The 26,121-nt window shown below is 43.6% G+C and overlaps 1 protein-coding gene across 4 annotated transcripts in view; it reads left to right on the top strand.

The window, feature by feature from the left end:
- LCP2 (lymphocyte cytosolic protein 2) overlaps positions 1 to 25,176 on the top strand; it is a 47,382-nt gene extending 22,206 nt beyond the window's left edge. Inside the window, exons 7-22 of one of the 4 annotated variants that reach the window (XM_043488711.1) lie at positions 680 to 878; positions 3,234 to 3,328; positions 4,727 to 4,762; positions 5,648 to 5,714; positions 5,810 to 5,893; positions 9,470 to 9,495; positions 9,605 to 9,624; positions 9,716 to 9,823; positions 11,288 to 11,318; positions 13,636 to 13,648; positions 14,348 to 14,477; positions 15,892 to 15,941; positions 19,573 to 19,664; positions 20,269 to 20,346; positions 22,527 to 22,682; positions 24,420 to 25,176. In XM_043488711.1, the coding sequence (XP_043344646.1) occupies positions 680 to 878; positions 3,234 to 3,328; positions 4,727 to 4,762; positions 5,648 to 5,714; positions 5,810 to 5,893; positions 9,470 to 9,495; positions 9,605 to 9,624; positions 9,716 to 9,823; positions 11,288 to 11,318; positions 13,636 to 13,648; positions 14,348 to 14,477; positions 15,892 to 15,941; positions 19,573 to 19,664; positions 20,269 to 20,346; positions 22,527 to 22,682; positions 24,420 to 24,542 (1,308 nt within the window). In that variant the 3' untranslated portion in view covers positions 24,543 to 25,176. Of the gene's footprint in view, positions 1 to 679; positions 879 to 3,233; positions 3,329 to 4,726; positions 4,763 to 5,644; positions 5,715 to 5,809; positions 5,894 to 9,469; positions 9,496 to 9,604; positions 9,625 to 9,715; positions 9,824 to 11,287; positions 11,319 to 13,635; positions 13,649 to 14,347; positions 14,478 to 15,891; positions 15,942 to 19,572; positions 19,665 to 20,268; positions 20,347 to 22,526; positions 22,683 to 24,419 lie in introns of all 4 variants that reach the window. The other 3 variants (XM_043488710.1, XM_043488713.1, XM_043488712.1) reach the window with 3 other exon arrangements.
- The last annotated feature ends 945 nt before the right edge of the window (positions 25,177 to 26,121 follow it).

Here is a 26,121-nt window from a genome sequence, read left to right as displayed (position 1 = left end):
TTCCCATCAGTGTGGCCTTGGAGGCTGTGCCAGGTTATGATGAGGAAAGTTTTGAGTATAGGCACCCCGAGAACGGGGCTTCCCAGGTGGCACAGTGATAAAGAATCCGCCTGCCAATGCAGGAACCTCAGGAGACGTGGGTTCTACCCCTGAGTCTGGAAGATCCCCTGGAGAAGGAAATGGCAACCTACTCCAGTATTGTTGCTGGGACAATCCTATGGCAGGCCCCTGTCCATGGGGTTGCAAAGAGTCAGACACGACTGAGTGTCTGAGCGCACACCCTGAGAACAGAACTGGCAATTAACCAGGGGCATCATAAATGCCCCTGCTGTTTAGTTTTCCTCTCGGTGATGCTTGAAGTGCAAAGTGTGTTTATTCAAACATAGTAAGTGGACATAGGTTGCTGTGTCCACCTCATTTCTTCTGCTTTTGCCTGCTGTGCAAAGAAATATGGGGGAAAATGCACTTGCCTAGGGAGTCTGAAGACCTTGACTGGGTCCTAAGACGACAGCTTGCTGGCCATGTGAATTTGTACTCCCTGCGCTCAGCGTCTTCATCTGGAAAGTGGGAGGAGCCAAGTGAGGACCACTGTGAGGCCTGGCAGAGAGATAGTAGATGTGGGCACGCCCACTGCCAAGGGGCCTCTACACACCACACTGCCCCATCATGCTGTTGGCAGGAAGAAGATGACTATGAAAGTCCCAATGACGATGCAGATGCGGAGGATGACGGTGACTATGAATCCCCCAACGAAGAAGAAGAGGCACCTGTGGAAGACGATGCCGATTACGAGCCGCCACCCTCCAATGATGAGGAAGCTCTGCAGAACTCCATCCTGCCTGCCAAGCCTCTGTCCAACCCCAACTCCATGTACATAGGTAAGGGCCCTGGAGCCCAGCCCCCAGCCCCACTGATGCACGGGAGGCCAACACCCATGCAGCAGAAAGCGTTGCGTGCTGATGCCAACTGACCGGCCGTGTGACTTTGGGCAAGTAACTCCACCTCTCTGGGCCTCCGTTTCCTTATCTGTGAAATAGGACAATAATAATACAGGCCATAAAGGTTTGCTGTGAAGTTTAATATTTATGATTTTCAGCCAAACCATTGCTAGTGGTGGCTGATATCAGGACTGAACTGCTGCTTGAGGGCATTTGGAAGGATCAGTTTATTTTGTGTGTTCCTTTGGTACTTAAGTACTTTCCTGTTCCTCCCTGTCTTGGACCAATTCATGATTATGTGACACTACTACCCACAGATTGTCAGGATAAAAACAACAATATTGAATGTAGTTTGACCATAACTTTAAACATTTTCAACAGTATTTAAGATTTTCATTGTTTACCTGTTCCTGTCAGCACATTTCTCCCTTGCTCATTTATTCATTCATCCATTCAACAAAAATTATTGGTCTCCTATTATCCAGGAATCATTTTAAATGTTGAAATTCAAAATTATCTGGAAAGAAGACACAGCCCTTGCTTCACGGGGCTTACATCCTACCAGAAGTGGTAGCAGAAAATAGCCACACACACACTTGCATAACATCAAACAGTAAGCCGAACAGTTGATGATCAGCACCACAGACATTAATGCCACGAATCCTTTAGGCTGTAGAACACTTGGCAATTTTAAAGTCATTTCAAATTTTGTCAGCATTTCGTGTTTTGAAGCACCCTGTATGATATAGATGACAATTACCAAGCCTGTTTCGTATTTAGGGAAACTGAGGTCCAGAGAATAAATAGGTAACTGATATTGAGTGTCCCATGCACGCCAGTGATAAACAGAATGAATGAGACAGTAGACAGTCCTCACCCTAAAGAATTCATAATTCAATCGGTGAGGCAACGAAATGATTGAACTAAACCATACTCAGGGAGACGCACGTGGGAGACAAGGCTGAGGCTATTCCCAGTCCAGGCTTGCTTCCCTGAGGACATATTTCAGTTTCAACTCAAAGGATGAGCAGGAGCTGTCTAAGTGGGGGTGGAGGTGTAAAGGCAAAGCACTCAGCAATGGCCAAGCAAAGGCGCTGAGGCTGGAAGAAGGGCAGAGGGGCTGGGAGACGGCTGGTGGGTGTGCAGGTGTGAGGGCAGAGGGGCTGAGTGACGGCTGGTGGGTGTGCAGGTGTGAGGGCAGAGGGGCTGGGAGACGGCTGGAGGGTGTGCAGGTGTGAGGTCAGAGGGGCTGAGTGATGGCTGGTGGGTGTGCAGGTGTGAGGGCAGGGGGCTGAGCGATGGCTGGAGGGTGTGCAGGTGTGAGGTCAGAGGGGCTGAGCGACGGCTGGTGGGTGTGCAGGTGTGAGGTCAGAGGGGCTGGGAGATGGCTGGTGGGTGTGCAGGTGTGAGGGCAGAGGGGCTGGGAGATGGCTGGTGGGTGTGCAGGTGTGAGGTCAGAGGGGCTGAGTGACGGCTGGAGCGGGTGTGCAGGTGTGAGGCTAGGCCAGGCTTGCCTGAGCTCTGAGCCCATTCTCTGTGGAGGAGCACTGCCTCCCCAGGGCTGAGACTGGGTGAGGCAAAATAGGTCAGGGCACAAAAGGCAGGAATGCGCACAGTCCTGGCCTGGCCTTTCTCTGTCAAAGAGGCGGAGCGCTGTGAGTCTGTCAGCCTGCCCGGGGATGCTTCTGTGAGGATCAGTAATGTGAGTTTCTGTTCGGAGCCTGTGGTTTGGTAGCAGGAGCTGGTGACTGACTCCTCCCTCTGAGGAAGGAGGAAGTGGGAGGGGAGGACAACGCAGAGCACTAGTGGGGGAAGGAAGGGGACCTAGGGCAGGGTCCTCGTGAGCCACGACAGTGGGCTTGACCTTGCCCAGGCAGCTGGGTGTGCCTGCGTGTGCGGGTCTGCATGGCATGTACACGTGTATACCGTGTGTGTGCACCTACACATGCCCATATATGTAGGGGCGTGTATGTTTATTTCTTTACAGTTTTGTCTGAAAACACTCCCTCATGGTACTGGCTGAGTTCATTATCAAGAGGCTTTTTTTTTAATGCCTTCATCACCAAAACCCCTGATAAATGCTCAGTCCCCAGAGGTGAGGTGAGAGCTGCTTCCAAGTAAAAGAGTGAGATGAACGGGCAGGCACAGAGAAGGCAAGGGGCCAGGGGCACCCCACCCTGTATGACCCAGGTGTGGGCACATCTCTGCCATGCGTCTGGCGATGCACTGGGCCGGTGGCCCCACTCACCTTGGTGCAGAATTTCTCCTTCCATTTGGATGCCTTTATTTCCACAGACCGCCCCCCCACTGGGAAAGTGCAGCAGCCGCCGGTGCCCCCACAGAGGCCGACCGCGCTCCCTCCTTTGCCCGCGGGCGGCCGGACCCACCAGGTAGGCGTCATCCTTTTTCTTGTGCTTGTGTCTGCTCGATTACTTCCTCTGCAGGCAGGACAGACTGTAGACATCTGTATCCAACTGCAGCCAGTAAGAAAAAAATTACATGCAGGCTGGGAAACTCATACCCAAGTACAGTGGGCTTTTGTGGGGGTGAAATGCTAGTGGTTTTTATACGCAGCATCGTGCTATTTATCACTGGTATTTTCTCTTTATCATAAATGATACAAGCTGTTTATATAATAAAAAGTTTCCTTCTAATATTCATTGTGCTATTATTTCCCACTTTTGAAATAAGTGAAAACTGTAAAATAAAATCTAAGAGGAATAAGTAAATGACCCCTGCTAGTATTCGGGTCCTAGGCCTTCTCTTTGCTGAGAAAAGACTTGCACCACCTGCTGGCCAGCACCTGAGATTCCATGGACAGAAAGCTTGGGACCAAAATGTGCTGTGATGAATCCAGGGAGAGGGGCAGCAACCCCCTGCTTCTCTTTCTTCAAGTTTACAGTTCCAGATTCCATGGATCTAATTAAGTAACAGGCACACCTCATTTTGTTGCATTTGCTTTATTGCACTTCACAGATACTGTGTTTTTAATAAATTGAAGATTTGTGACAACCCTGCCTTGCCAGATGATGGTTAGCATTTTTAAGCAATATTTTAAAATTAAGATATGTATGTTGCTTTATTAAACTTAATACTATCACACACTTAATAGATTCCAATATAAATGTAGCTTTTATATACAGTGGGAAATAAAAAAATAATGTGACTAGTGTTGATGAAAATCCAATTAGCAATCAAACTAAGAAGATTAAAAGATAATTTTATTCTAACGTTGGGGACAGACTCTCAGAAGTGCTGAGAACTGCTCCTCCAGTCAGGAGCTAGAGATTCAGTTTCACACGTTTTTGAGAGAAAGACTCCTGTGTCATACTAACAAGTTAACATTATACACAAAGTTCATCAGAGCTGGCCAGGTGTGCATGCAGAGTAAGCCTTTAGTTCAGTGCAACCCCCTGACAGGATGAGAAAGAAATACTAAACTTAAAAATCACAGTGGTGATATTAGAAGAAAGGGACCATTTCCCCCCAAATTTGTTTATATCCTCCTGTCTTGAGGAGGTCTGGTTAATGCAGGTATATATTGCACAGTAGGAAAGGCCCATCACAAATGGGCACATACTGTATGTGTTTCAGTTCTGAGTTGGTCTGATTATCCTGCCATAGAGAAATTTATGATTTTCCTATTCACTAGCCTTATTTTGATTTTTGCTTTATTGTGGTGGTCTGGAACCAAGCCCCCATTATCTCCGAGGTCTGCTTGTATCCAAAGAGACCCAGAGAAGTTCAGGCTCAGGAGTCCACAGCTGGAAATGTGCTCTCTCCACAAGGGACTGCAGCACTCGGACAGCCGTGGTGAATGCCAGGTCTCAGGACTAAGGGACACAGAGGACGCATTTTCCCCAAAGTTCAAAATCCAGACCACGCCACAGTTGGGACACTCTGTCTAAGAACAGATGGCTTCCTCCTGCTTTTGCAGTTTTATTACAAAGGGAGCTCATGGAGCTGACTTTATCTACATACGGGTTTTGCTCTTGAAATCTGCAGCTCACTCTTGGGATGCAGAATTTCATTCATTCCATCTAGGGATACTTACTGAGCAGCAGCGCCCAGCAGTGTTCTGGGAATAAAGCATGAACAAGACAAATAAGGTCCCTGTTCCATAAAATTTTCATTTGGGTTGGGGGAGATGAATAATCAGCAAGTAAAGAGATGCATAAACAGGGTAGCTTGAGTAATGTGTAGTTAGGGAGACAGGAGACCAGGGGACGTGATGGTGGGTGGAGAGGCGACATTGAGCTGGACAGTGTGAGACAGTTGTGGTGAGAGCTGGGAAAAGAATATTCCAGGCAGAGGAGGACACAAGCACGTAGATTCCGAAGATGCACAAGCATGAGATTTTGCAGGAACCGCAAGAAGGTACTTAGGGTGAGAGCCCAGTGGGCCCTGAGAGAGGAGTACACAAAGGTGATGGAAGGAGTCAGCCCAGGCAGGGCCTTTCAGGCCATGGTGGGTCTAGTTCTGTCCCTGATGTGATCGGAGCCACGAGAAAGCTTGGCAGAGCAGTGACATGCAGACGATGCTCTCCCAGAGTGTGGAACAGGGGGCTCCGTTCACGTGAGACATGGACAGGCACCTGTCCATGGGATGGAGAAAAGTGAACAGATTCAGACCTATTAGGGGGATAAAGCTCTCAGGGCTTGCTGACGGGTGGGAAATGCTTCCTAACACGTGGATTTCTGTTAAAGCAGCCGCTACCCCCACCCCAGCCCAACCACGAGGAGCCGAGCAGAAGTCGGAACCACAGAACGGCCAAGCGTGAGCATGGGGCCACCCTCTCTTGCCCACCTGCCCGCCTCCCCCAGCCCAATGCTCTTCTCTGTGAATTTGACTTCAGTCTCTTTCCCTTCCAGTCCCTGCTCCTTCCATAGACAGAAGCACGAAACCGGCCCTAGATCGTTCATTAGTTCCATTTGACAGAGAGCCCTTCACACTAGGTTGGTATCTTTCATATTTGTTGCTCAGTAATAGTAGCCAAGAAGAGTTGGACACGGATTGGCAGCTGAATAACAACAATGACAGCAACAATAGTGGCTGACGGGTGACTCAGCTGGTAAAGAATTCACCTGCAATGCAGGAGATCTGGGTGCCTTCTCTGGGTCAGGAAGATCCTCTGGAGAAGGGAATGGCTACCCACTCTAGTATTCTTGCCTGGACAATTTCATGGACAGAGGAGCCTGGTGGACTACGGTCCATGGGGTCACAAAGAGTTGGACATGATCAAGAGACTAGCAACACAAAAACAATAGTGGCCGACATTAATGCGTGCTTCTCACGGGCACCACCTCATTTAACTGCCGCCACAACCCTATGGAAAGGGGACTGTTAGAGTCAGCCTCATTGTACAGAGGAGGAAACTGAGACATGAAGAGGTAACTTCCCAAGGTCACTCAGATGCCAGGTGATGGGGGTGGAGACCCAAGCTCAGAGCTCCTGTCCTTCACCCTGTGCTGGGCTTGCTTCTCCACGGGGCGCCATTTGTGCACACACGCCCATGGTCCTCCTGAAGGACTATGGGGAAGCATCTGGGCTAAGAGGCAGAGGCCAGGGAGAGCTGTTTGCTGCCTCCTGAGCAGCTCACTGGCCACAGGGATGTTGCTTTTTCAGAGTGTCTCCTTATGTATGAGGTGGATGCTCTATAATGAGAAAATACTTTGTGAAACTCTAAGGTGCTATTCAGACGTCAGAGTCGTCTTCTGTTGCATGTATCATTGACCAAACTGTGGGTATGCTACAGTCCTTTCCTCCAGAATTGATCCAGAGTGTTCTTGGGTGGCAGCTACCTCTACTTAAAGCTACTTTAATTCAGTTCTAAAACTTAGCTACAGCGTATTGAGCACCTACTATGGGGCAAGTGCTTTAGCCACCACAAATAAGTTATCTCTGGGTGTCTTCAGGGGGGACTGATTCCAGGATCCCTGTGGATATGAAAATCCAGGGATACCCAAGTCCCTTATATAAAATGGTGTAGTATTTTCATATAACTTCTGTATATCCTTCCATGAACTTTAAATCATCTCTAGATTACTCATAATACCCAATATAATATAAATGCTATGTATGTAGTTGTAAATACAATATAAATACACATACATGGTTGCCAGTACATGGCAAATTCAAGTTTTGGTTTTTAGACCTTTCTGGAATTATTCTTTCCAAATATTTTTGATCTGAGGTTGGTGGGTATGGAATCCATGATATGGAGAGTTACTTCTACATTGTCTCTAGTCCTCCCCCCAGGCCCACAAAGGGAGGTGTATTATCATCCCCACTTTGCAGGTGATAAAGCTGAGGTTCAGAGAGGTTGAGTTAACTTCCCAAAATTGCAGAACTAGGTGCAGGATTTGAATTCAACTTGGATTTGAACCCAAGTCTTTTCTGACTTCAAAGTGGATGCCCTGTTCTACCACGTCTTGCTGCAGTTGGAGATCCTGGACTTTCCTTGGGTGGGGGGAGCTCTGGGGAAGGAGTTCTGAGCCTTGAGGGATAAGGAACCTGGAATCCAGCCCCACCCTAGCCCTTCTTTAGCTACATAGTGAGCAAGGCATTTAGCCTTTGTGGCCTCTGTCTCCTCTTCTGTAGGCAAAATGTCAGTTCTTGGATTTGATGGTATGCTTGCTACAGTTTCCCTGAACTGCGTCATAGCTCTGCTGGTTCATGCCAAGCTATGTCAGCTATCTGAGTTTAAAATGGCCTGTGGCAGAGGGCTGGACACATTAGATGAAAGATGAAGAGAGAGGCTGGAGTTCAGACCCCAGCATTGCTTGCTACCATGAGCCAAAGTGTCAGAAAATTGTAATACTGATGTCAAATCTTTCAGGATCACTTCCTGTACAAAAGTTACCCTTTAAAAATATTTTTGTTTTTATTTAGGTTTCTTTTGAAAGACACCTTTTCTTGATAGTACTAGCTCTACCCTTGAACCCCTTATCCATGATGCTTTGGGAGAATTAACCTCTTAAAATGCTCAGACTTTTATTAGGAGGCTCCTAACATGCCCTGGGAATATGCATAAACCGGCAGATGTTTTTCAGAAAATCTATTCAGGCCTAATGATATAAATCTGTTTCCCGGGTATCCCTCTAAAGTAGGGTTTCCATATCAAACCAAAATTTTATAAGTAATGCACATTTTTATACCATCCAAACTACTCATAGGTAGTCAGTTCTTCACAGTGAGACAAGAGTCTTAGGACATATTATGGGCTGGACATGTATTCAGTCTTTAAGGAATAAATTGTGTCTCAAAAATGCAGCTCCAGGTAGATTATCACCACTCCCACAGAGTGCTGATTGAGCTGGGAGGTGGATGGAGGGGAAGAAAGAGGAGCTATCCAACAATTCTCAGCACCCACAGGCCATTGCTGGCCCTGCATATATATTGTCACCTGATCCTTAGAGCAGACCTACGCAGTTTAACATATAATTCCCATTTTACAGGTGAGGAAATTGAGACTCAAAAATTTTAAGTAACTTGCTCAAAATCATACAAGATTTGCATCTAAACCTGGCTGAATCCAGTTAACTAGTGCTTTTATTACACTGAAGACATAGGGTATTACTCTGGGGAACTTCGGACGGAAGAAAAAATACATTGTTTTGAATGACTTTACAACGCACGGTTCTCAGGTACACCGAGCATTTCTTCAGGAAGCCTACATGTCATCTGTTACAAGAGAAAAGTAAAAGAAGAAAAGGAAGGGAGGGTGGGAGGGAAAGAGAGGGAGACAAGAAAGAAAGAGAAAAACAAAAGCCAACGCAAAATGATTTGCAGCCCACCGGAAGAATCTCCTGAAACTCTGAACCCCAAATTAAATTTTTTTCAGGAACTAAATGCAATGCCTTATGCAATGGCAAGTGTACCACAGGACTGAAAGGAAGATTGACCGCTCTGTGGCAAATGAGTTTATTTCAGATATGCAAATAAACTTAGGCTGTACAAAGCAGCTCTTGGCCAATGAAAGAGGCACAAAATTTCAAGAAGGCATTAATCCTTTTCAGCATCAATTATATTAAAACATTTTGGAAAGAAGCTCAGAATTCACAGTACTGCTTGCATGTACACAACACTGTGTTACGCTTGGGTGAAGTCACTTAATTTGTCTGAGACTATAAAATTAGGTGCTTTGTAAGGGACCCTCCAGGTCTAAAGCCTATGATTCCTCAACGTGTTGTGTGTGTTAAGTCACTTCAGTTGTGCCCAACTCTTTGTGACCCCATGGACTGTAGCCTGCCAGATTCCTGTCCATGGGATTCTTGAGGCAAGAACACTGGAGTGGGTTGCCATTCCCTGCTCCAGGGGATCTTTCTGACCCAGGGATCGAACCCGAGTCTCTTAGGTCTCCTGCATTGGCAGGCAGGTTTTTTTTTTTACCACTAGTGCCACTGGGGAAGCCCATGATTCCTCAATGCTTAAACCCAATTATCCCTCCTAGCTGCTGGGATTCAGTTTCCTCAAAAGTTTCAAAGCTTAGCTGTTACATTCAAGGCTTATCTGCTGTTTGTCATTTACAGGAAAGAAACCAGCGATTTCTGACAAGGTGAGTTTTCTCCTGTTTTGTTTTGTTTGCTTTTTCTCTGTTTTGTGTCTTGTCTTTGTTCTGTGGAAAGTGCCGAGAATGCTCACGTATCTTCCCTCTTGCCTTGCAGCCCTCGGTCCTAGGGGGAAGGTGAGTGACTCTGGGTACCTGTGTGTTGGTACAGGGTGTGTGCTGTATGATTCTAGTTTGTTTCTCATCCATCCCTTCTCTCTCACTGCAGGCCTCCTGGGGAGCATTTGCCCAAGATCCCAAAGCCCCCGTTACCGCCAGCCACGGAGAGGCAGGACAGAGGCAGCCCCCTGCCAGGGAAGAAGCCGCCTGTGCCAAGGTAAGCGGCCCCTGCTGCTCGGGCTGTGGCGCAGAAGGGCTGACGTGAACCCCTGCCTCGTGTCGGTTAGCTCCATGCAGGGGCCCAAGACCACGGCGCCCTGGGTGGGAGTGGGCTCGTTGTGCCGCTGGGGGTTGAGGGGTGTTCAGACTTCTCAGGCTGGCTGTGGAGCACCTGGGTCACTTTACAGGACAAGGTGAGCTAGCAGAGAGGCGTAAACAGATGGTTCCTCTGGAGCACAGGGACAACACCGTCTGTGGAGACCTTCTCCACCAGTCTGAGTTTTGGTTGAATTTTCCTTCCACCACAAGGCGCAGCTCTGCGCCTACCATTTTATAACCATGCAGGCAGCGGAGAGGACGTCACTGTGGCCGCTTTGAGGTCTCTGTAAGCAGCTTCCTCACTGCTCAACCACATTTTATAGTGGCAGAGCACCTGTCAGCTCTAACATTTCTAACTTTACTATGCAGTCTCTGGGGACCTGTTAACCAAATGGCACAAACATCGCTGGGGTAGGCCCAACTCTGTTCCCTACTAAGGACAAAACCAAGGCTTCCATCAACCTCATCTGTGCAACCAGGATTCAAAATTATGACCCTTGCTTGGCTAATGTGAGGATGAAATCAGGGCCAGGGCTAGGGTGCACAGGTAAAATCTTAGCAACTGAGTTAATGTTTTAATGGTATATTCTAAAAAATCAAAATGTATGTCAAAAATATCGTAGTGAACAAAATAGCAAAGTTTTAAATAAACAAGATGAGATCATGTGAATCACTGATCAGGAGGCAAATTGCCAGCAAACTGCCCTCCTCGGGCCCTCTCTGTGAGGACACGATGCGAGCCCGTGAAGGCTGCTGCCCACCATGGGTCTAAGGCCGCCACCACCACATCTGCCCGGCCAGTTTGTGCCTCTGGAAAAGGGACCAAAGCAGCAGCTTTTCCCAGCTGTCTTTCCTTCACACCAACGGTGAGCCCCCGACGGCTGTTCTCAAACACCAGCAAAGGAGAATGTTTCCTCAAATGCTTATATTTGCTTGGAGAAACATCCACTCAGTGAAATTTAATAGCTACTAGTAGACTCCGGGAGTTGGTGATGGACAGGGAGGCCTGGCGTGCTGCGATTCATGGGGTCGCAAAAAATCGGACACGACTGAGCGACTGAACTGAACTGAACTGAAAGAGTTTGCTGACTAAACCTTTTTCCTTTAATGTAATTATTTGCTGCAGTTGCTAAACAGAATAGAGGTTTGCCTAGCTCAGCTTACAATAATGACAGAACATTGAGTCATCAAGCCTCCCTCTCCCCTGCTTTTCTGCTGGGTGTTTGGGGTTTTTTTTTTTTTTGCTTCCCATTTTATTACAGCTCAGTGGGTTTGATTTCTCGATATTAGATTAAGTGAAACTGTTTATATTCTTTGAAACTCTTTATGCTCAGTTCTTTTTCTTTGCCCTGATTCATTTCAGGCATATGCGGGGACCAGAGAGAAGAGAAAATGTAAGTACAGAATGTCATTTGGTGAATGCTTGGCCCAGGGAGACCAGCGTAGACTCTGCAGAGGTCGAGGCTCTGTCTCGGCCTTCACTGAAGTCCAGTGTTAGAAGCCAGGCCTACGCACAGTAGCCTCCTGAATACTGGTGTCTTTTGGGGTCTCCAGCTTTCCCTCCTGCCCCAAATGCTGCATGGATTAGCTCCTGTCCCTCTGAAGGTTCCTAGGGAGGCTGGGTTAAATGCAACCCCATTACCAGGCGGTAGTGAGCAAGGGGAGTGGCAAGTAGGTAGAAGGGAGGATAAAGTAAGGGATGCTCCAGAGTCTGGGCCTCCCAGAAAGTCTCTTAGGCCTGTTTTCCCCTTAAATACCTCTATGGCCTAAGAAAGAGTGTTTATGGAATGTATATTGTGTACATGTTGCCAACCTAGCTACTTTTGACTGACTGTTTGCCTAGGACTGCTCAGTTTTAGCAATGAAAGTCTCATGTCCCAAGAACTTCATCAGTCTTAGGTAAATGAGGACCAAGACAGTTAGTCACTCCAACTTTACATTTTCTTTGCATTGACTGTCTGCTAGGAGGAGTCATTGTTTCTCTTTCACTAATAAGAAATTGAAGTTTAGAAGGGTAAGATACTCATTGCAAGTTGCACAGCTGGGAGATAGCCAGGATTGAAATCCAGGTCTGTCTGACTGCCTCTGTACTGTAAACTGCCCATGTATGTTCAAGGGCTCAGTCCATAGGTGCCTGGTGTTTCATAGCTCTATGCTAAATGGTGTGCTTATTCTGATGAAGTGCTAAGACATAATGGAGATATGCGCAGATGAAGTGCTAAGATATAAGATGTAATGGACATGCTCCAATGTGCTAAGGGGCATATGATCACAGGATGAGCTACGGAGGAGAAGTGAAGAAAGTGATGTATAAGGGTTGAAGAGCTAAGTGTGACTTCTTGGTGATGTGGTCACTGAATGATGGGGAAGACACAGGGTAGTCACCCCGAGGAAAAGCTCAGTGCCCTTCAGCCTCAGGAATGCCCTGACTAAGGCAGGTGGGTTGCAGTGTCCATGGAGCCTGTGGGAAGGGTGAGGACAGCAGTCTGGTTTCAGAGCCATAGGGACAAAGAGGAGAGAAGGTTGAAAATGAGGATGCTATCATATTCCCAAGGATCCCTATCTCTGGGAGGATTGACACTTGTTGTCATGAGAATCTAAAAATCTTACGTTTTGGACCAGAGGAGACCTGGCTGCAGCAGTGTCAAAGACCAGTTTCATTCTGGGGATTCCATAAGTCCATGTGCATTTACTTATGCCGCCCTCTGCTAGGACTCATTCCCAGCTGGCCAACCTGGATGAGTGATTCTGGCTATGATCCATCTTGCCTCATCTCAGTGGTAGGACCAAGGATAACAAAATTTTGTTGAGCACTCAAATATACCAGGCACAAGTAGTAACTAATTTAATCCTCACAACAACACTTGAGGGAGGTGCTTGTTCATCACTACTGTCCTAGCCTAACAAGTCCAGGTTGACAATTCTGGTCTACTAGTCAATGGCAAAATTATTTTTGCCTCTCTGAACATCATTTCCTATCTAAGGAGTAGAACATAGAGCCCCCTCCCTTATCTATTTCAGAAGGCTGTCCTAAAGATAAATGTGCTGAACCAAGTGGATATACCTTGGAAGCTATTTTCAAATCAGTAAGGCTGTATAAACTTGGACAAACTCCGGGAGATGGTGAGGGACAGGGAAGCCCGGCATGCTGCAGTCCATGGTTGTTGTGAAGAGTCAGACACGACTTGGTGACAGAGAAACAAGGCTGCAGTGCTTTGAACCAGAGTGGTCAATGCAAAGCAAAGACCCAGAGAAGGTTAAGCTTTGGGTCAGAGGGATTAGGTGTGAATCAATTTCTGTAACCCTTAGCAAGTTAGGCGTGCCTCCTGGGCAGCGTGTTTTCATTTGTAAAATGAAAATGTTAAATTCTTGAAGAGTTGCTTGAAGAATTGGATGAAATATTGCATATGAATCTTTGGGAGACATAGTAGATATCATCATTATTAGTATCTCTAGGCCCGTTTAGACACTTCAGAACCTATTTAAGTATATAAAGACTGTTTCAGATCGGAATTTCTTTAAATGATTTGTATTAAGGAATCATAAATTATTTAGCAAGTTCTGCCGTTCTCCACAGTACCTTTATTGTGGAGACACACAACTGCTAAAGAAAGAAAACAGAGGCATTACTATGATTGAGAAATGCATTTTTCTTTGAGAAATTGTGTTTTGATGATAAATTAATATCTTTTTTTTTCTCCCCCTTACCAGGATGAAGATGATGGTATGTTTAGAAAGACTTTCTTATGACTTGTAACCTTTCCTTTAGTTTTCTGCTCAGGGATTCAGATGGAATTAGTTAGTATAGAAACTCTGTAGAATCCATTATAATTGTAAAATTAGTATTAAGCATATGTATGCCAGTTGGTATACTGTATAACTATAATAAAATGGAATTACTTGGCTGGATTACCAAAGAGAACTGCTAAGTTCATGCATAACAGTGCAAATTATTAATACTTACTAAGTACAGCAAAATTGAAAATCACACGTACAGTATGATAGACAGCATTCCAGTATTTAAGCTCTCTAATGCATTTGGGTAAAGGATTACTCACCATATAAGAATGACATAGCATAAAATTTGTCTTTCATTAAAAAAAACTTGTGAATCATTTCTGAAATTCATATGGTTTCTAACTGACAATTTTCTGCCAAGTTAACATTTCAAAAATGAAAAAAAAAGTGTACTATGGAGAATGATGTGGAATGGCAGCATTTGAACCTGTGTTCTGAGGTGGTAAATCATGAGAAAAACCTTGTAGGGTGGGCATCCACCCCACCACTTCCTAATGACATTTGATCTTTTGAATTTTTGTATCTCCCTTTACACTAGCTGTTTCTAACCAGGGAGTAGTTTGGGGATGTATGTTCCTGTGACTCTTGGATTCTGACAATCTTTCCTTTTTCTTTTCCTCTGAAGTACATCAAAGACTTCCGCCCCAGCCATCACCTCTCCCCATGACCTCCAACACCTTCCCTTCAAGATCTACAAAGCCATCGCCCAAGAACTCCCTCCCACTAACTCACTCATCTGGAGGCTTCCCAGAAAGGTGTGTGCTGAACCATTCAGTTCCGACCTAGCATGACATCTGGGGCCACTGATATTGAGCTAATGTCAGCTGGGTTGAGGAAAAAAGAAATAAGCCACCAGTCTTAGGGTCAGAACATTTTGGGTCTTAAGAAAGAAAGCCAAACTGAGCATGAAGAATGCACAAATGCACATATAACTCACTGCTATCCTCTGAGTGCTGTGCCTGGGGAGAATGTCATGGCCCCAGACAGAATGGACTCTTTGGCAGGAAGCAGGGAATGTTTTTAACTCTGTAGGTTAAAAACAAAGAAACAAACACTCCAGAAGCCCAATTAATTACTTGGAGTTCACCCTCCATCTTGGATGGGAATACCCATCCAATGCACCTTGCACTTAGCAGACATGGAATAGTCAGTGTACGGGCTCTGTCCCCAGCAGGTCTGTTTTCTCAGTAGCAAGAGTGTTTCTCAGGGCCCGTGAGGAGGTAGAGACAGGAAGAAGACTCAGGGCATGTCTCATAAATAAGCCCTCAGGCTGTCTCCTGGCACCCCCGAGGGTTCACCCACCAGCCTTTGGGCTCCTCTTTTCCTTTACTACCCAAAGGGAGAGGCCTAGTCCCTCCCCTGAGGATGGAAGGAAACTCACCCACCAGCAAGATCCTTCTGGTCTGCTAGATATCTGGAAGGATTCCCAGTTTTTTTCATGTACCCCGGGTGCCTCTTGCTCTGATTTTCTGCTTCTTCTCACTCTTCCGGTTGTTTTTCTTCTTCTGCCATGTCTGCCACTTTCTTATGCCACCTCATCCCACCCTGAGCCCAGCCCTATCCTTCGTTCTTTCAAAACACCACTCGCACGAGATTTCCGAACAGAGCAGGCCTATAGAAAGTTTGGCCTAAAGGGTGGGGAAAATGCCCCTCAGCGTGGAGCAGACAGAGTTTCAGGGCCTCCCCGCCACTGTCCCCGCAGATGCACTTTCTGCCTGCTGCAGCATGGCCGAGCCCTCTGTTTCTGATGCCCTCCCTGCTCTGTGTAGACCACTGGGCCCCGGGGATTCACCATCCCTAACGACATGCCCATGGAATATATTTTCCTAACGGAAAGAGAAGCATTCTCCCAGAGAACGTCTGTTGTGCTCCAGACTCAGAGTCCTCAGACTGCTGCTTCCTTTTTTAAAGTAGCTTTTAAGGCTCTTTACACTGTTTTCTTGTTGCTTTTGTTTTTCATCTTGAAAAGCTTGTTAGGCTTTGGCACGGTCTTCCTCAGACGGGAGTGAAGTATGTTCAACAAGTTCCTTCTTTTTGCCCTGCCCCCATGGTTTCAGGGAGGGGGTGAGAAGTAATAGCCAGAGAAGCAGCATTTCCCCAATTCAGGCTCCATCTCTGACCCTTGAACCCCAACCCGACTTAAAATCTGTCCTTTTTTTGTCTCCACAGTAACTGTAACTTTTCGCAGAGTGCCTCCCTGCCACCATACTTCTCTCAAGGTTTGTACTCTGGGCTCTAGTGACCTACTCTAGCCAATATGCCGTCATGAATGGATGTCCCAAAGCCTTTTGGCAGAAGTTTTGCTGTTTCCTAAAAGCATCTGACTTCCTCATTCAGTACTTCCTTATTCAGAACTTCAGTTTCTCAAGTGTACCAAAGGTTGCTGTAGTGAGAGGATACTCCACACAACAACACACACACACACACACACACACAGACACAGACACACACACACAGACACACACACACAGACACACACATACACACACACACACACAGACACACACACAGACACACACACACACACATACACACACACACTCACACACAGACACACACACACAGACACACACACACAGACACACACATACACACACACACACACAGACACACACACATACAGACACACACACACACAGACACACACACACACACAGACACACACACACACACACACACACATATACACACACACACACTCACACAGACACACACACACACACACAGACACACACACACACAGACACACAGACACACAGAGACACACAGAGACACACACACACACAGACACACACACACACAGACACACACACACACAGACACACAGACACACACACATACACACACACACACACAGACACACACAGACACACACACAGACACACACACTCTCTTCCACAGGAAGGCGGCCATGGCCTTTATCTTCCCACACAGAACTTTTCTTCCCTGCTGTTTTTATATGATGCTTAGGATAGCGCTAGCTTTCTCTGTAGTTTTGATTTCTATAATGAATCTAACCTGTAGTGCTAGTTGAGGAACATGTTTAAAATACAGATTAAGAGACCCCAGCCCCCAGGATTCTGATACAGTAAGTCTGGTTGAAGACCTGTATTTTTTAATAATACCTCCTTTGGGTGTCCATGGTAAGTATTTCTTGAGAGAGTCCTCAAACTTTAAAATGCATGCAAATCACCTGGGAGCTATGTTAAAATGCAGATTCTAATCAGTGGGTCTTGGATGGGAACCAAGGTTCTGCATTTCTAGTAAGTTTCCATGTGATTCCCAAGTTCCAATTTCCCAGCTGGTATTGCTGGCTCATGGACCACTTCAAATAGAAACAAAGGCCTACACAATAGGGCTAGCTGTGTTTATTTTTTATCCTTAAAGACTTGCAAGTGACTAGCACATGGTAAGCACTTAAAAATGTTTGTTGAATGACTGTCAAATGACTATGGAGAGTCACCCAACTCTAGTAAACACTTTTTTTTTCTCATGCTAGGAAACACATCTTGTGTTACCAGATTTTCTGATTTCTTTTTCAAGAAAAAATAGAAATATGGCTTTTAATGTGAAATTTTTAAAGGTTGACTTAAGACTTAAAAATTCTGTGAGGAAAAAATAAAACACTTTTTTTTTGTAGTCATGTACACATGCAGGAACACTAGTATGTGTTATAAACAGAAAACTAATAAGTTTAAATTTTAACTTAAGAGTAGACTCTTCAGGAGCATGTCTATTACATTTAGTTGGGTACATCATGCCATATATGTGTGAGATTCTATTGCTGATACCAATGAAACCCAGTGTTTTCTAAGCATTTTCAGTGTTTCCTAAGCATTTTAGGATATAGTGTCTTTATTCACTACATGGTTTCCACAGTCCCCCCACCCCCACCCCTCAGTGGCCACAACTCATTATTTTGTAAACCTACTTTGTGTTCCTTGCCTGGTCCGTCTAGGCATCTGAGTTTCAGACACTTCACTTATAGCAATATCTCCCAAAGTAAATTCCATAGACCCCTGCTTCTATGAGTTGGTGGTAGAGATTATTGATATAGTTGGCTATTTATTATTATTTTTTGAATATAATCATCCCTCTAATACAGGAGGGGGAATTGGTCCCAGGACCCCCACCGATATCAAAATCCAAGGATGTTCAAGTTCTTTGTATAAAATGATGTCGCACAGTTGGCCCTTCACATCCACAGCTCCACATTCACAGATTTGGCTAACCCATTGGTTGAACCAATCTGTAGTTGGCTGAATTCACAGATGTGGAAGCCATGAATGCAGAGGGCTTACTCTACTACCTTAATAAAAATTGATCCCTTTTCTTCTAAGAGTGCCAGGACACCAGGTCCTCAGTCTAACCCACTGGTTGCCCCAAGGTCAGGAAGATAAAGGATGTGCTTTATAGTGGCTAAAAACCTGTCCCAGTTCCCTTGAGGATCTAGATATTAAGGGTGGAGGGTGACTGCAATGAAAAGTAATGTCATGAATAGTGACTCTGTGGTGCTGACCTGCAGATGCAGATAGAGAATAATTCCTCAATTCTAAGACAGCCATGCAGTATAGACCTTCATTACATGACTTTCTCATATAGCTAGATTTCATTCACTCAACCAACATTATAAAAGTGCCTGCATGTTGCACTGCAAAGGTGGGCATGGGGAAGGTCTTTTCAGGTACTGGGAGCCTTAAGAAGGAAGATCAGCAGCTCAGGCTAGCCCCATCTGCATCTCGAATAATCCTGACCAGGAAGAGTTGGACTCTTCAAGAAACTCTCCCCTCTCAGGGACCCTGGGGCAGGTGATTTACCCTTCTGTGGTATATTGTAGATGAAGTAACAGACCTGGTGCAGAGCCACCTGGAGTGCTTGTTAAATGCAGGGTCCCCCTGGAATTCTCTTTTTTACACAGTCATATTTGGGAATCACAAGTTCAAGTCCTGGCCCTGCCACTAAGACGCATGATGTGTTCAGACTCTTTGGACCTTTGTTTCATGATATTCAAAAAGAAGATAATACCCACCTTGTGGGGTTGCTGTGAGGATGAAAGGTCGTGTACACAGGTGCCTTAATCAGGGCCTGGACAGAGCAGTACTGAAAAAATATCTGTTGAATGAACAAATGAATGATGCATGAATTATTAAGAGAACATTCAACTCATGGAATTTACCAGCCTGTAATAGCTGTTCTGGCATATAGAGACAAGCTTAGCAATTGCAAATCAACATAATCAAACCTTTCCTGAGATGGAAACACATTCTCTTGAAAAATTTCATGGAACTGTCAACAAGGAAAGAAAGCATTAGAGAAGGTGAGGCACAAGTGCTGGGTAATGTGCAGACTCCAACACAGACTTCCTGATGGATCAAATATTGTCAGGGCCTCCTTCTATGTGAGTCTAACAATTCTACTTCTGTAAGAAATTTGGTCAAGAACAACAGGTAGTAAGCTCTGGCTCTGAAAGCGAAGAATATTCTCAAGGTAATTTCACCTTATCTTGGGTAAGTCACATTCCTTTTTGTGAAAATGAGAACATAATTATCTTCGCCTCCACATTGTTACCACTTGCTGGTATATATGTAACGTGCTCAATTAAGCAAACAATCAAATGTGCGGTGTAGTGTCTCAGAATTTCACTGGCATGGCTGCAGAATAGGGCCCGAGCAGCCCTTGTGATTTTGAACAAGTGAAAGTTCTTTTGGAAGCTGTGGTTTCTTGAAATGTTAACTGCTGGGAACAACTACAAGGGCATTGTCAGGGAGGGGGGTGGGATGCAGTGATGGGTTATGACTAGAGAAAAATTGCTTAAAGTAAATTAACGTTCAAAATGCTATACTTTCACAGGCTCTGGCAACAGACCACTTCCCAGAGTGGAAGGCAGGAACTTCTCACCAGTTCCAAGCAAGCATCGACCACAATCCCCTGGGGAAGAAGAGGTAATAAGGCATATGTTCATATTTTATTTCTACCCCAGCAAATGAATCATCAGCATCTCCCACTGAATACTCTCCTATACTTTTATTTTCTTTTAGTCTTTATTTTTTTAGTGAAAAATATTGAGAGGAGAATTCAGTTGAAAAATACATTATTTTTCCTTGATGTTTCTCTTCCAATGGCAAATGTGTGTTTCACATTAAACAGTGAGAAAAATAATTCTATTTTTCATCTGTTTCTTAGTTTATGACATAGCACAAGTCATTTAACTGCGCATTAACCCAGTGTTTTTCATTAAATATATTATTATACTAAACTGAAGAAATTATTACATCTAAATCTTTCCTGATTAGAGACTCCATTATCTACGAATGCTTATTCACCTCTGCCTTGGGAATGAGTCTATGATAAAAAGCAGTTCACACAAAATATCTTCTATTTAACTTCACCTGAATGATTCTATATTCAAAGTTAATAACACAAGTGTTTCAAACTTCATGGAACTGAGGTGGTGATTTATGGAAATGATTACTTGGAGGCTTTTTTTCCCCACTTACTTATGTAACTACAAAGTTTATTCCATTTTTTTAAAATTTACATTTTCAGAATTCATTAAATGAAGACTGGTATGTTTCTTATATTACCCGAACAGAAGCAGAAGCGGCTCTTAGAAAGATAAACCAGGTACTGTGCTACAAATTCATTTTTTTAAGTATAAATAGAAGAAAAGAAATGGGACTGACTTTTCTTGAGTACCAATGATGGGCTTTAGATACTGGCTTCAAGCTTGCTTTTCATAGCGGCTTTTCAAGTAACAACAGATTTTTAGTTTTACAACCTCTCTTCCTACAGTTTGGATAGATCATCCAATAAAACAAAACCCAGGGGATGCAGTGGTAAAGAATCCGCCTGCCAATGCAGGAGGCATAAGAGACTTGGGTTCTATCCCTGGGTCAGAAAGATCCCCTGGAGGAGGAAATGGCAACCCACTCCAGTATTCTTGCCTGGAAGCTCCCATAGACAGAGGAGCCTGGTGGGCTACAGGCCATGGGGTCTCAAAGAGTCAGACAGACTGAACACACAATTATGGGCTAGGGATTCTGCTGGGTGACATTCATGCTGTTATACCAAAGGGTACCAATTAGTGCCAGCTTCTCACCTACTAATGTCCACAGCGGTGACTCCTAGGACCCTGGGAAAAATTTTAAATTAAGGTAGTCATTTGATTGGTGGACTCTTAGGAGATTTTATTAATGAAAACGGTCCATCTTTTCACAGGAACCACACAGCATCAAAAGGAAACTCTTTCCTCCAAATTTCCAACATCTTACTAGTTGTATCTTCCTCTTGACACCCCATCACCATCCATATCAATGTGGAGGAACCCATATTGAGACAGACAACAGCAACTTTTTGTCCTTTTCCCTAGAAATTTCTAATTGTCATTTAATATTAAAGGTCTTAAACCAGATTTCCTGTCTTCCAGTACTGAACACTAATCTTAAACCCATATATCAAAGATGGGAAGGCAAAGATCCTTCATCTTTCATATCCTTCATATCTCGAGACTACAACAAAAGTCCTCAAGCCTCAAGCTTGGTCGCGCTTTTATTCTTTTTAAATGATATGAAGCAGTTAATGTTCATCTCCCCATCTTTTTATAAAAGTTATTTATTTTTGGCAGTGCTGGGCTTTGTTGCTGCTCAGGCTGTCTCCAGCTGCGGTGAGCGAGGGCTGCTTTTCGCTTAGGTGTGCAGGCATCTCACTGCGCGGCTTCTCTTGCCGCAGATCACAGGCTCCAGGCACAGAGGCTCAGGAGTTGCCGCTCCCCGGCTCTAGAGCACAGGCTCAATCATTGTGGCACGTGGGCTTAGTTGCTCCAAGGCATGTGGGATCTTCCTGGACCAGAGATTGAACCCACTGGCAGGCAGATTCTTAACCACTGGACCGCCAGGGGATTGCACATTGAAATCACTTGAGGAGCATTAAAAAAAATTCTGATTTTACCTGGAGAGATTCTGATTTAATTAGTCAGGGATGCTATGTGGGCTCTGGAAGTCTTCAAAACTTGAAATTCCAAAGTGAAGCCAGAGCTATGAATCCACAGGTATATTTGTTTAACAGAGATGTTTTGACTAGAATTTACTCATTCAAGCTGGAATGAAAAAAGAACAAAGGAAAGCCATTATTGCAAATTGATCATCCTGATTTCAATACACAGAAGAAGGAGTAATTTAAAGGAGTTCTTCCTAATTCATTCTATTTTAATATTAGATCTTTATAGTAGTATTATAATATTATGTAGCTAATTTATGAAATGAAATTTTAAAGTATAGGACAGATCACCACACTATTTTGGTAAACATCAAGAAAAAAGGATGATACACATTGGATTTTTTTCAGGTGTTTGATGATGAAATGCAGTATCTGGGCACCATGAGGTTTTAAAATGGGTCCATTTCTTAGGTATTTGGGTGTATTCTGACTTTTACCGTGGAAAGAAAGTGCATAGAATTAACTCTCAGGAGCAGGAAGAGATACCTTTAGTTAACCACTAAAGTCCTTATTTTGCTGGCTCTGTATCCACTCAGCCATCTATTGTAAAAGAGATTCCTTTTTCACTGAGAGACTTCAAAGAGGTCTTTTCGAAATTTGGGAATTTCTCCAATACAATCTCTGCTGCCTCTTTCTTGACAACCAAGAAATCCATGACACATGGGATTACCGCTGTTTGGGGAACTAACTGTTCACTAAATTGTCAAGTGGTAGGTTTCCATATCTCTAGAGGATTGCCTGCTGCTCTTAGAGGCAGCAGAATTATTGACTTTTGCTACTTCCATAATAACAAGAATTTATGCTTTTAGGATGGCACTTTCCTGGTTAGAGACAGCTCTAAAAAAACGATCTCCAATCCATATGTTCTCATGGTGTTGTACAAAGATAAAGTTTACAACATCCAAATCCGTTATCAGGAGGAAAGCCAAGTTTACTTGTTGGGAACTGGACTCCGAGGGAAAGAGGTAAGGGTTTCAAGTTGTCAAACTCCCCCAGTTTTCTGCGTGTGCCTCTCTGCACACTACCTGTACGGAACCTGGCTGTGGCCTTCTTTTCGGGTCCGTACTGCCCGGCAACTTTAGAGTTAAGTTGCGTTAGTGAAACCCTGCATTTACTGGAAGGAAATAAAATGTTAACAGTGTCTACCTCTGCCACAGTGTCTTTTTTACATCTTTATTCCAACTACTCTAAAATCACATGTGTAACTTTAAAAAATGTTTAAATTAAAAATATCATTAGACAGTGCCAAACGCAAGTCCTTCTATGACTCAGAAGTGAGTTAAAGTCACCTCTGTGACATGATTTTGATGTAAGGGTACAGTGTACTTATAAGGCCGTGTCTTAAATGAACATCTGGAAAAATGACTTGGGTCATTTCTCCCTAAAAATGGAGGTTAGGCCAATGAAGCTGTGCAAATTGCCGAAAACATTTCCCTCTGTTTCCCCAAGGTGTATGCTAGTCCCTTTGGGGGTAGTGATGAGAACCGTGTAAAGAAAACCTTTCAGGGTTGCTCTTTGCAAAGGAAACTATGGCTAACCTAATGCTTCAAATGTGTTTTTTTAACTTCAAAGTTCCAGGAGGAGGATCAGCTGTAGCAACCATTTCCAGAAGGAAACACAACTTACCCATAACTTCTACTTCACTCCAATTATTTTTAAGTTATGATTATGTACGCCAGTAGAAAAAAACGCATGATTTTGGTCATATGTTTGAATCACTGGTTCGGGGTGGGTAGAGCTGCATAGGTCCCGTAGAAGCAGAGATGTCTGCTCTCCAGGATCTCTACTGGTCTTGTGTGGAAACACACAAATACAAACCACTCATTGCCGTTGCCCTGGAGGGAGGCACCTAGAAGAGTAGTCTTGGAGGAAGTGTGCAACTCTGTCTGGGGTACCTCGGTAACATCTGACTCATTTCTAAATGTACGGATGGGGGTTTCTCAGTTTGGCCCTCAGGGAAAGGGTGATACAGGTGATGAATGAAAGGACTCGCTACAGAGCTCTTGTGAGTGTGGAGGTGGCAGCGGGGACACAGCAGATATCATGAAGGAACGACTATGCCATACTACGGATATCATCTTCAGACAACAGAGATGCTGTCTGACCTCCTGATTGCTTATATCTCCTAACATTATTAGTGATTTAAAGGAGGGACACAGAAACCAAAACCAAGTCACAAATAGAACAATCCTCCTGAGATCCAATGACTGGTGTCCTTAGAAAAAGAGGGAGATAAACGATGAGGCCCCATATTCAATAGCCTATGATAAACCATAATGGAAAACAATATGAAAAAGAATATACATATATCTTAATCACTTTGCTGTACATCAGAAACTAACACAACATTATAAATCAACTATATTTGAATAAAAAATAAAAAGAACAATCCTAAGGTAAAGCTATCATAATTAGACTCTCCCTCTATCTCTCTCTGTATATAATATATATAACCCCCTACATGAAGTTAAAAATACGTATACATAAATACATACTATGTCTTTTATCCATAGTTTGCTGAATGTTGGTGAGGAATTTTTTTCAAAGTTCTGTAGCAGAAATCAAAATCTTTGCCAAATTTTACATAGACTGATAATCCTCATAGTACAAGAGGTAGGGCATTATGCAGATTAAAAAAAAAAACTGCGAAATTCATACTACACATTCCAATGCTGATTTTCTTCCTGTGTTGACTCTTTCAGGACTTTCTGTCTGTGTCAGATATTATCGACTACTTCAGAAAAATGCCGCTTCTGCTTATTGATGGAAAGAACCGAGGTTCCAGATACCAGTGCACGTTAACGTATTCTGCAGGTTATCCCTAGCAAGTTAGCCAAGCAAATGAACCTTCCTCCTGCCTCTGTCCCACCATGGGAAGATCAGTCAACCTTGGTGAACGGCCAAACCCTTAGGACTGAATTGAACCCCTTCAACATGAACAGAAGGGTTTTGTCCTTTTACTTATGAAAGTGTTTGAAATGAAGACTGTCAAATATCCCATAATTTATTTATTTGTCTTCAATGTTTGTGTAAAGTGCATGAGTAATAATGTTCACACTTGAAGTCTAACAGTGCACTGTAATGATTCATTTTTAAAACATGTGTATCTTTGAATACCCATGTCCAAGTACATTAGTTTGCACACCTATAGAAACAATTTGGGGCAAGTTTAGAAACACTGAAATGGTAACAGATTTTGATAGCACATGAAACTGATTTTTTAACTAGCCAATCCTTTGTCAGTCAAAGGCAATCATCAATTTTATATGTATAATTTGAAAATTACTAAAATTCAGTTTCTTGGCAGCAATAATTTAAGAAGCTTCAAAAGCATTTCATCCTTTCTTATTTCATGTTTTTGCTGGAGGGTGGGGATTTTTTGTATACTTTTTTTATGAAAAAGATAAATGCATGTTGGAATAACTTCCTAGAATTAAAATTAATTTGCCTTCTGCTTCACTTTTTGCTTCCTAAAAGAACTTATTGACTTTATTTAATTATTTAGCTATTATTTTCCTGTTTTAAAGCAAATTTAAGCTACAAATACCAAAAGAAAACATTTTAAATTTAGAATGAGACTTTGGCATCAAATACATCGGATTTAATTTCATCACATCTGACATCCTCATCCTATCTCTTCCACCTCTACCCAACTCCAAAAGTATCAAGTGATGTGATTTTTATCAACGTCTTCCTGGGAAGATGAAATAGCAATTTCTGTATAACATGGAAAAGTTTAATAAGACTTTCCAATTAGATACCTTTCTTCTATGTTTATCCCCCGTGCCATCTGTCATAAGGCCATTATCTTCACCCTTCCCCAAAAGGCTTTATAAATTCTTCAAAGCAATTCAATTCTTTCCTTCAATTTACATACCTCATTTAATAAAAAATAGTAAGCAATTTCACAAGACGAAAACTTCACATTCACTTAAGTTTTCCCTTTTGAGGCCTTGGTTGTTATTCCACAACTTGTATCAATAACAAAATTTTTTGTCTTCTTGGTTTTATCTATGAGTTTTATAAGCCACAAATGATATCTTGTATTTTAATTTTCATGAGCTTATAGAAAGACCACTGGAAGAGATATTGGAAGTCATCTAGTTAAAAGTGATGATTTGCCAAGATAACGAATCTGTGGACTTTTTATCAATGACGACAGACAAGATGCTTCACAAAATTTCATCCTTATTAACTAGAAGTTCTCAAATCAGGACCCAGAACTCAGGGATTCTAAAACTGAAAAACCTGCTTCATTTACAACGTGTTTATTCAATAGGATATTCAATAAGCATTTATTTCATGTTTATTCTGTGCACTGAGCTGGGTGCTGGGTACTGAGCATAGAAAACTCGACGGGTTCTGGTACGGAGTGAGCTGACCTTGTGCCTTGCTTCATGGTAT

This window comes from Cervus canadensis, chromosome 16, assembly GCF_019320065.1.
Source record: "Cervus canadensis isolate Bull #8, Minnesota chromosome 16, ASM1932006v1, whole genome shotgun sequence".
Taxonomy (NCBI): domain Eukaryota; kingdom Metazoa; phylum Chordata; class Mammalia; order Artiodactyla; family Cervidae; genus Cervus; species Cervus canadensis.
The sequence above is the reverse complement of the archived record's forward strand: the minus strand, read 5'-3'. Positions and strand labels throughout refer to the sequence as shown.